At 56.5% G+C, this 10,685-nt stretch overlaps 2 protein-coding genes across 4 annotated transcripts in view; one reads left to right on the top strand and one right to left on the bottom strand.

The window, feature by feature from the left end:
- The window catches only part of LOC113209298 (prostatic acid phosphatase-like), a gene marked incomplete at its 5' end in the record, with an annotated part of 2,954 nt that extends 1,200 nt beyond the window's left edge, over positions 1-1,754 (top strand). The window contains 4 exon segments of one of the 2 annotated variants that reach the window (XM_052275427.1): positions 107-439; positions 514-656; positions 810-1,023; positions 1,246-1,754. In XM_052275427.1, coding sequence (XP_052131387.1) covers positions 107-439; positions 514-656; positions 810-891 — 558 coding nt within the window. 2 annotated transcript variants of the gene reach the window in all.
- A 1,214-nt stretch (positions 1,755-2,968) lies between these two features.
- LOC113209285 (MAP7 domain-containing protein 1-like) lies at positions 2,969-8,597 on the bottom strand. 2 transcript variants are annotated; one of them, XM_052275426.1, is made up of 7 exons: positions 8,185-8,597; positions 6,478-6,689; positions 6,216-6,305; positions 5,912-6,103; positions 5,241-5,817; positions 4,946-5,157; positions 2,969-4,858 (listed from the first exon to the last, which is right to left on the bottom strand). In XM_052275426.1, the coding sequence occupies exons 1-7, from the start codon at positions 8,248-8,250 to the stop codon at positions 3,127-3,129; spliced, it is 3,081 nt and encodes a 1,026-aa protein (XP_052131386.1). In that variant the 5' UTR covers positions 8,251-8,597; the 3' UTR covers positions 2,969-3,126. The 2 variants fall into 2 exon arrangements, with proteins under 2 accessions (XP_052131386.1, XP_052131385.1); XM_052275425.1 differs by having other exon boundaries at positions 2,969-5,157; positions 8,185-8,596.
- Between the last annotated feature and the right edge of the window lie 2,088 nt (positions 8,598-10,685).

The raw sequence follows: 10,685 nt of genomic DNA, 5'->3' as shown, positions 1-10,685 counted from the left end.
CCCTTATCCCCCCCTCATGTTCCTTGCAGGTGAAAAGACAAACACAACGATAAGTTCGCATTATTTTGCGCATTCAATCGCATTGTTTTTTTTGTTGTTGTCGTAGACCGACGAGGGGCGTATCGTCCCCAGCTGGGTGAAGCCCTTTTACCCCGAGCGCTTGGAGAAGGTGAGCCTGTGGCACTTCCACGTCCGCGTCCTCACCAGGGTCATGCAGCGCCTCAAGGCGGGCCCGCTGGTCAAGCACCTGGTCGCCACCATGAAGGAGACGAGAGACGGTGCCAAGAAACCCCGCCTCTGGATCTACTCGGGCCACGACGACACCGTATCCGCCCTGGGGCTCGCCATCCGGACCTGGGGAGCAATGTACCCAGACTTCAACGCCATGCTTGTCCTGGAGCTGCTCAAAAAGGCCGACACCGGCGAGTACGCAGTACAGGTGGGTACCCGTCTGTCCGTAAGGCACTTGTAGGCGCCACCGGGCTTGCTCATACCTCTATGCTTGCCGTGCAGGTGCTCGTGCGAGAGAGCCACGCCGTGGACGCACACGTCGTGCCCGTTGAGGGTTGCGACGGCAACCCCTGCCCACTCGACAAGTTCCACGAGCTCGTCAAGGACGTCATCCCCCAGGACTGGAGGAAGGAGTGCCAAATAGGGTAGGTATTTCGGAGGCAGCGGTCAAGTCTAAAACATGCGGTGGTTACGGACGGATGGTGGTGGCGTTCAGCTAAAATGTTGTGTTTTGTGTTGGGTGGTGGAGGTGTCTTTTTATGTTGGCACTCTTCTAATATATTTTTGTGATACTACAGGGAAGAAAAGAAGAGAATACAGACCCATAAAAATGGAATATTGGTGGCGAACGGGACAGTTATGTCGAAGAACAAAATCTAGACCATTCATTTTACTTAATTTATTATTCGTAGAAGCACGTATATACTAACCCCATCAAACATCACCGTCATACTCATCACATCTAATCTCATGAATAAATTATTTAATCATCGACGACATTAGCACTAGAAGGTAGTTATTGTATTTTAAACTAATATATCGACATTTTAATTTTACTCCCCTTGTTTTATTTAATTTTGTCGTACAACGCCGAGTTAAGACTGTCCATGACCAGCTCCGGCATTAGGAATAAGGGTGCTGCATGCTGCACGGGTGTCCCGCTTTGTCCTTTAGGGTGGGAGCCGACCGGCCCTACAGATCGCATGACAATATTTGCTTTGCCCATGTCTGCAGGAGCGCTGCGGCTGTCTCCGCGGGTCATCCGTCCGCCCTCTTGCTCGCCGTCCTCGGTCTGCTGGCGCTGCCGTCCACCATATTGCGAGCTGCGCTCCGGTGACAGTACCACAAAAACGGCGCCGTTTTACGGGAGCTAAAAGTCACAACGCTGCAAGAGTTAAAAATAAACAGCGCGCAAGCGGCGTAGGTTCCAAAACCAGCCAAAGACGCCATCTATCTGCGGTCGCCAGCGCTCACATTCGCCAAAACTAAAAGGTTGCTGGCACTCCACGGACACGATCCCTAAAAGTACCGGTGACATCAAGAAATTCTTTGCAACTCCAGCCGAACTGCAGCTGCTCTGCTGCAGCCCGTGCGGGATAGCCGAGTCCTGCAGGGCGGCTGCAGTGCGCCAAGGAATGGCGTAGAAACTGCTTGTCTGCTCGATGAGCCCATCACAACACTGTAGGCGCATTCTCCAGCGAACAAACGAGGAACAAACAATAAAAATACAGTAGTACAGAGGGCATTGTGCATTGTGTTGTAGCGGAACTTATCAGTGAAATGTGAAAAAGAAAAAAGAAAGCACCATATTCTAAAAAGAAAAGCAGGTACTGCGAGGCTGTAATGTCAGTTGGGTTGCCTACGCGTCGGCTGCAGGCGCTGCGATGAGCTGTGGGCCACCCCGCCAAGCAGCTTTGTGATTGTGAAGAGGGCGGCCCGTCCAGGGCGCGTCGCGGCCGTGGCCTCGGGGTACGTCCATAGTGGGGTCATCTTTAGAAACCGTGCCCGTATCCTCCACCTCCATGCACTCAATTTTACATGACACACTTGCGCATGTATAATGAAGGTGGGTAGAGGGTAGAGAACAAAATTGCATTTTGAATTATGTACCCATCCTCTACCACCTCTTATCCCGTGTACGTAGTATGTTTTCTGCTGTTCCGAGAGTATCAGAGCGAAGATACCAGTGTTGCGGGCTCAGGCGTGGTTTTGTGCGGGCAATTCGTCCTACAAAAAAAAACCTGAAGGCAGGCAACCCACATTAAATCGCCCCCTTCGTGAGACGGACTTAAAACCGCGCCTGTGCGGCCTTGGTTTGGATACCCTCTTCGGGCGCGGGGGCCTGCGCTGTGCCACTCGCCGACACCCGAATCCGACATTGTCCGCAGCCGGGCGTTATCCCAGTTTGACTCATAGAAAGAAAACAATCTGCCTTTTTTTGCCGTACGACTCAAATCGTCTAGTGTTTTGGTGCCCAACCCAAGGGCGCTCTCATTGGGACAGGCCGCCAACGGTATAGCCTGAGCATTTAAAACTTTGTTGTAGCTCAGATAACTTTGGAATGTAAAAAGCCGACTCCCCCCCCCCCTCTTTCCGATCTCCCTCCTAAAATGCCCATATAATGGCCCTATCAAGACAGCAGCACCACCGCCCACAGATTCCGAGTTTGTATAAGGGTGTAAATTTTACAAGTTTAGTTGTTTCAATAAATATAATTTTATTTACAAATAAATTATTTGTGACTTTTACATTTGTACGAGAGTGCCATTGCACTCAATCAGACAAGATGTCGATAGCGATGGCACATATGCAAGCAGAGCAGTTCAATAATCTACAAACAAAAGTTAGTGCAATTATTATACAGTGTTGATCCCCGTACACGCTCTGGCCGAAAGTCTGGCGACGCGTCTTTTTCGCTGCGTGCACCCTCTGAGCACTCTCGCGACACCATTACGAAAGTGCTGCGATTGCAAAGCGCCGCCGAGCCGCACTCCGTGGCGAGTATGCACGCAGAAATGTCTGAGCACCCTCTCACAAACTATCCCCAGGGACGCTCTCAGTTAATAACGGTTCGCGGCTGATTGAACGGCGAGTTGACCTAGTTGACTTGGTCCTCTAGCCGCCGAACAGGGCGCACTGCGCGTCCCGAGGTTCCTGGAGACCCCTCCACAGGTGACGCTTTCTCCTGCTCCCGGAGGGCCTCGCCTTCGGGACGGCGACCGTCAGCGGCAGCGGGTTCGGCAGAGGCTCCGGCCTCGCCGTCGTGGACGTTAGTAGCATGGCTATGACGGGGCCCTGGTTGATCGGACGCCCAGGGGCCGCGGTGCTGCTGGGGGCGCCTCCCTGCGGCGGCTGGAGCTCGCCGTCGTTGGTGGCGTTCTGAAAGGGCCTCGCCGCCGTCGTCGGTCTAAACTTCTTATGCACGGGCTTCTCCTCCGGGTTGGGCTCGGCGGGCCAGTACGGGTTGTGCGTGTGCGGGACTTCGGGAGCCGCCGCCCCGGGCACCGACACGTGGCCGTCGTCGTGGTGATGGCGGTGGTCGCGGTGTCGGGCGGGCGCCGCCGTGCTGCTGGACATGTAGGGGTCGCGCGGCCACAGCGGTGCGGGTGCGCGCGGCTCGACGTGGCGCGGGGTGGTGGTGCTTGGCGTGTCCGTCGGCGTGGTGTCTCTCTTGCTGACGGCGTGCCCGCGGGCTTCCTCCATGATCCTCTGGAACTCGTCCAGGGTGGGCAGGCCCGACGTGCCGGGCGCGGTGTAAGGACTGGGCGGGAGAGTGCCGTCGGGCAGCGGCGTCAGGTACGAGTCGGGCTTGCGGTACCTGGGGAGTCCGGCCTTCCACTTCTGGAAGTCAACCTCCCGCTGATTCTCCAGGTCGCCGTTGGGGAGGTCGTCCACGATGCGTGGTGCAGTAATCGCCGGGTTGGGCGGTCCAAGGACGATGGGGCCGTCGGGTACTGGAGGAGCCGGGTCCTGGTCCGTCACGAGCTTCTGGGCGATCTGCTGCGCAACGATGGCCTCCTGCGCGGCGCGCTGCTGCTGGGCGATGGCGTCCTGCAGGGCGGCGCGCTGTTCGGCGCGCTGCTGAGCCGCCTTCTCCTCGCGCTCTGCCCTCTGCTGCTCGGCGAGCAGCGCGGCTGCCGCCTCCTTGACGGCGGCCTCCTGCGCCGCCATCGCCTCCTGCGCCGCCCGCTGCTGCGCCTCCATGCGCTCGGCCTCCTCGCGCGCCGCCCGCTCCTGAGCCGCGGCCAGCTCCACGGCGCGCTGCTTGGCCACCATCACCTCCTGGATCGCGCGCTGCTGCGCTGCCAATAACTCGGCCCCCTGGCGCTCGGCGCGCTCCTGGGCGGCCAGCAGGACTGCAGCGCGGCGCTGCGTCTCCTGCGCCTCCTGGAGCGCCCGCTGCTTGGCCGCCTCCTCCTGCTGCGCCGCCCGCTGCTGCGCGGCCATCAGCTCGGCCGCCCTCCTCTGAGCGGCCACGGCCTCCTGCGCCGCCCTCTCCTGGGCGACGGCCGCCTCAAAGGCCGCCCACGCCTGAAAGTCCACCTCCGTCTGCTCTGGAGAAGCGGCGCGGCCGTGCCCGTACTCGTACCAAGAGTTCGCTCTGGGATCGGCCTGGACAGCGTGATGGGCTGGGGTGAGGACGGCCGGCCACACTGCTGGATTTGCCCCTGGGTGGACGGGTGCCACCGCTGGAGCTGGAGAAGACACAGGACGGACTGGCACTTGAACAACCGACGGAGGTGGAGAAGCGATCGGCTGGGCCGGTGCTTGAACGAAATGTGGAGCTGGAGAAGCGGGCTGGGCTGCCACGTGGATCACCACTGGAGCTGGAGAGGCACTCTGCAAGGTGTGCATCGGGACCACGGCTGGAGCTGGGGAAGCGGGCTGGGCTGCCACGTGGATCATCACTGGAGCTGGAGAGGCACTCGGCAAGGCGTGCATCGGGACCACGGTTGGAGCTGGAGAAGCGATAGGCTGGGTTGGCACTTGGAGAACCGCGGGAGCTGGAGACGCGATGGGCTGGACCGGCTCGTGCATCACCCCTGGAGCAGGAGAGGCACTGGGCTGGACGTTCACGTGGGCTATCGCTGGAGCTGTACTAGTTTCCAATGGCTCCTGTGATGACGGTGTACTGCTGGATTGATCCTGTGAAAGTAAGTCAATATTTTAGAAATGTTCCCGGCAAGACAGTTGGGACGTAATTGTGTGGTGTCCGTAAAAAAAAGTACCTGATCCCTTGCGTGAGATTCCTTGTCTGAGATCGTCGGGAAGATCGTCGAGGCCGTGCTCACGGGGTTGGGTGGCGGCGCTACTGGGCTCAGTTCCAGCGGTGAAGGGGTAGTGGACGTCGCCTCCGCGGTAGTGCTCCCCTGAGTGGAGGAGGAGGAAGTCTCTGCATGTAGGGTAGGGGTCGTGGAGGTATACTCTTCCATGGACGGGCTTGTCACCAGAGTCGAGGGTTGAGACGTGACAGAGTCTTTCGGAAGGATGTCTCCCTTTGGTACGTCCTTTTCCAAACCACTGACGCCCACGTCGTCCTCGTTGGTTTTCAAGGTCTCGTTTTCAGTAGACTTGTCACTCTTGGTCTTCTTGGCGGCCTCGCTTGTCTCGTTGGGGTTGTCGCCTGTCTGGGACGCCTTGTCACTGGCCTCGGGGTTGATCTGCTCCTTCGCCTCCTTGTCGCTGGCCTTTGAAGACTTGTCCTCGACGTTCTCGCCCTCTTTGGCGGCGGACCTTCCTGTGCCCACTTTGCCGCTCAACGGGTCCCCGTGGATTTCAATTTGCACTGGTGGCAGTCCTTTGAGCCTGAACGAAACGGACAAAATCGTTATTCTCCTGGCAAACAAGGGGAAATAACTAGAAAAATAAAGAACGCTGCCGTTATTGCGTTTCCACAAACCTGCGCTCCCTGTTGTCTTTCATCATCTTCCGCACCTTCTCCACCCTCTCCTTCACCTTCTGTCTCCTCTCCTCGAGCGTGAGGGGCTTCTGCACGGTGGGTGTCTTGAGCAGCTCCTTCTTCTTGAGCTCGCGGTACAGCCTGCTCGCGGTGGCCAGACTCCGGCCGTCGCGGTCCGCCATATCAATGCCCCTGCAAGTCAGAGAGGGAGAAAATGCGGACGTCAGCGGCTTCCCACGGACGGGCACCGCGCCCCGGGGGGGACGGCGGCGCATAGAATGCACGATGTAGGCAGAATGCTTACATGTCGCCTCCGTCGGCGATCAGCTTGAGCAGCTCGGGGTCGATGTCGTCCGTCAGAGCGTTGGGCTGCCCCTCCCTCAGAGCGTCGTCCCTGCCGACACACAAGTCGCACCAAATAGAAACCCGGGGTCCCGAGAGCGGGCAGTGTGAAAAAAGTGTGCCTCCGTCAGCCTGCGGGAGCCGGGGTAGGCAACGGGACGACACGGGCGCACGCCGGGACTGCCTACCCGCACGGCGCTCGCTCTCCAGGAGGGGGGACTCACCCGAGGCAGAGGGCCGCGATGGCGGCGAGCAGCAGCAGGGCGGTGCTCGTCATCTTGTGGCCCTGGGACCGCTTGGGCTGGTGCTGCTTGTGGGGGTGCGGAGGTCTGGGCTGGGGCTGGGGCTGGGGCCCCGGCTGCGGGGTCAGTGGCAGCGGCCGACGCCTGCTGCAGCCTGCGGCGGGTGAGTGGTGGGGCGCGGGTGCGACAACCACCTGCAACAGAGCACAACCGCGACTGAAGTGGCATCTCTCGACGGTCCGCTCGGCTGGTGCGGTGGGGCGGGGCGGCGCGCGGTGGGGCGCAGCGATGCGGGGCGGGGCTAGACGAGCGCAATGGAGGCTTGTTGCGAAACAACTGGGTTGGAAAGCTTTGCGGGCGTAGGGATCTGTCTGTTAGTTTTCAAGACGCTAACTCCGAGGGGGAAAGGACTATTAAACTTTGTGTCAGCCGGATTACGGATTACCCGGACGAACTCTGGAGTACCCTCCGGATTATGTTGCCTTTTCTCGAGGATTACACTCTAAATGTAAAAGAACAATTTTGTCCATAGAAATGGAACTGATTCGTGCACATCCAGAAAGGATGCAATTTTGTTCCTTAAATTGGACAAAATTGTGTAAAGCCTCACACAATTTGTCTAGAGTGTACCCCGGATTTTTTCGAATTTCCTCGGATTTCACCTGCCGGATTACCTTAGTCGTTTTCGCCTCGGCCAACTCCCTCGCCACAACGACACATCGCGGACTAAATATTTATCATATCAGCAAAGCCTTAAACTAGTTCGATTTTAAAATTTTGAGCGCTCCCTACGTTACAATAAACAAAGGGTTTCTGAAATAGCCTCTGGAGTTATAAGTAACCTACATTTCATTTCTGCATACCAGACCGCTTTGGGACCCACGATGAAAAAAGACAACACACGAAAAAGAGCACTCATCGGCACGCTCAGCAGTCCACGCGCCGCCCCTCGCCACCTCCCCGCTCCGTGCTCTCTACAAGGGAAGTGCTCGTCGGCGGCCCAACGCTGCACCGCGGCGCGGAAGTACGGCCCGAGAAACACGACCTACCCCACCCGGGCCGTCAAGCTTGGGCTTGGGGCTCGGCTGCGGGCTACGGATGCCACCTCGACAGATGCATGGTGGCTTTGGGCTTACGCTTTCGTATAGTTACTGCCCTACAAGTTCGGGACTCGCATGTGGCAGGATGTGTCCGATGGGGGTGCACCCAGAGAATCGTTTCTTTGAATCAACAGAGCCTGCTTTAAAACAAAGAAATTCTTTACTCAGTATCGATTTAAAGAAATGTTTTTGAATCTAAGCAGCCTCTTTTTATCCAAAGAGGGCCTTCTTTGATTTAAAGATGTTTGTTCAATGTAAGGAAACAATCTCTTTATTTCAAAGAAATATATCTTTGATTCAAAGAAAAAACAGCTAAATTGAATTTTCTTGCAGTTGAGATCGCTGCTTCAAATCTATATCTAAGAAACGATTCTTTGGATTGAAATAGAATTTTCTTCTTTTCTTTGATTCAAAGAAATAAATTTGATTCAAGTAAACCCTTTCTTTAATTTCAAAAAGGCTGCTTTGATTCAAAGCAGTTTCTTTAAATTAAAGAAATGCCTCAAATTAAAAACTTATTTCAAATCAACGAAACGATTCTCTGGGTGTGACTTTAGAACAAGGGAAGCCACACGACTGCTTTACTTACGTAGATTTTGAGGAGGTGGTGCCCGCTCGGGGCCGCCACCAGGATGTCCTCGCACAGGACGGCCATGGCGTCGTTCTGGAGGAGCGGTGTCGGGCGGCTGGGCTGCCGAGGGAGGCAGGCAGGGCGCTCCCTCCGCGTCCGCGGTGCAGTTGCACGACGGGGTTTGGTCTTCGCCTTCGATCGAACACTAGAGTCTGGCTCGCTGCTGTAGCGGGCATGCGTTCCACACACTCGTTCATGAGCTGGTCCCGCGGTCGACGAGGACGAGGGGCGGATCCTCACGAACGTCTCGCTTTGCACCGAGCGATAACAGCGGAAGGCTCACGGCGGGGGGTAAGTTTCGAGAGAGAGGCGATCAGCGAGAGGCGATCAGCTGGGGATGCGACAGTCTCGAAGGCTGGAAGCGCAGTGGCGTCTCGCGGCGACCGCACCGCGCTAAGTAATGCACCGCGTGACGTGGACTGGAAGTGAAAAATGAGTAAGACTGCTTGCCGGTGCGAGGGGCCGGGCCCCACGCTGAGGGGGCCCGAGGGGCACGGCCGGCGCGCGTGACACTCGCGCGCGCCTGCTCTGGCTGGAGACGCTTTCGCACGCGGCACTTCCCCTCGGCGCTGCCGCTGGCGCCGCCTCCACCAGCCCCTGACTCACCCCCCGCGGGGCCGGGCCGCATCCGAGGCGCCTCGCCGAGCCTCTCTCTCTCTCTCTCGCTCTCGCGGTCGCAGTACAGGTCCACACGGGACGAGCGAGTCACGCGTCCACGCTCGCGCCGAGCGGGGCGCCGAGCAGCGGCACGCTTGGGGGGGTGGGGGCGCCACGTGAGGGGAGCTCGCGCGCTCTGTCAGACCCGCGGCGGACCCGGCGGAGAGCGACGAGGACGGCGAGATCAACACGACGCCTGGGACGACACGTGACGCGTCTCGACGAAACTCGAACCGAAAAATATTGGCTAGGGTCAGTGAAATGGCGTTGGTTGGGCAACACATCAACACGCTAAGTCGTGGAGATAGGTCGGTAAACACAGAACCCCTTCCCTTCTCGGGGCGCTAGCCGTCCTTGTAAACATTTGGATGGCGGCTGCTTGGTTTGATATCATTAGAAACCAATCCTCTGGAAAGTATTATTTTTGCAAATTACGTTTAACCTCAACTCGCACACAAAAAAAGTAGACGGTCACTGGAGACTACTTCCGGACACATCGCGAGAGGGAGTGTGGTTCTCCCCTGAAACTCTGGTCCATGCAATTTCTTGAAAACAGTCTGTAGCTGTATTTAGTTAGAAAAGCTAAAGCCGAGAGCTAAACGCGAGAGCTAAAGCGAAAGCCCGTGAGCGAAGAATCGGTCCTGTCTCGGGACGTCGGGCCTCGCTCGGGTCGTGTTGCGGGCTCCCGAACCCACCACCACCGGACCGATTCTTCGCTCTCGGCTTTCGCTTTAGCTCTCACGTTTAGCTCTCAGCTTTAGATCTCCTAACTAAATACAGCCTGTATCGGCTTCAAATATTCCCTTGGGCACTTCTGATTTTCATTGTGATTCACTGCATCGTTCCTGAAATAGAGCCAGTCGCGAGGCTGAGCTGTCCCCCTATGAGAATGCAACATCTACACATTCGGGTTTTTTCTCCGCGAGGGAAGCACGACATCAAACCGCCCGAAAGCATTGACTCAGCAGCCCCCCGAGTAAACAGGTTGCCACCCATCTACCTCGGTATTGCGTCTGACTGTGTTTTCACATTTCGGTAGTCATTTGCTTCTCTGGAAACACATGGGAACTTATGACTCGTTCTCTTCTATTGGGGGTAAATCGCTATTTGAAACATGGCGGGTAAACAAGTTTGCAAAGCAAACTTCGCCGTTTCGGCATGCTCTGGCATTGTACTTTAGTGTGTAACCAAACATAATGGAGGTTAGGGGAAATGGATTGTGACTGCACAGTGTGAGGGTAGCCATTTTGCCCTGTTGGAGCGAATGGGTATACTAGCCCGGATCCAGGAGTGCGGCCGGGTTGCCTATTCGCGCGGCGCCCTAGGGAGCTACGGCAAGGTTCGATAGGCAAACCCAGTCGAGCGACTGCATGCGAGCTAGAATACCCATCCGCTCCAACGGGGCGAAACGGTCACCCTTGTTTGGAACCTGGTTCCAGAACAAAAATTTTAAGTGCCACGGCCGAGGCCGCGCCCGTGATAGCCCCGGAAACATAATCTAAACGTGTATGATCAATTTCGCATGACTTTGACCAACGTTATTTTGCCAGTGGTTTATACGAGAGAATACTAATGTGAACGTCCCGAAATGTCGACCAAGAGGCGAATGTTAGTAAATAACTTGTGTTGTCCCTCTCCACATCCGACTTTTTGCCCTCTTTCAGTCGGAAGTTCATGAGGCCTTGTAAATATTGACGATTTCTGTTCTGTGTATTGAACAAGAAAAAATTACTACTTTTGTTTTATTGATCTCTGGTTTTTAAGCGTTATACTGAGAGAACTTTGTACGATTTGAACTGATA

The sequence above is a fragment of the Frankliniella occidentalis genome, unplaced genomic scaffold (genome assembly GCF_000697945.3).
Source record: "Frankliniella occidentalis isolate FOCC.00 unplaced genomic scaffold, Focc_3.1 Scaffold619, whole genome shotgun sequence".
Lineage (NCBI taxonomy): Eukaryota > Metazoa > Arthropoda > Insecta > Thysanoptera > Thripidae > Frankliniella > Frankliniella occidentalis.
The sequence above is the reverse complement of the archived record's forward strand: the minus strand, read 5'-3'. Positions and strand labels throughout refer to the sequence as shown.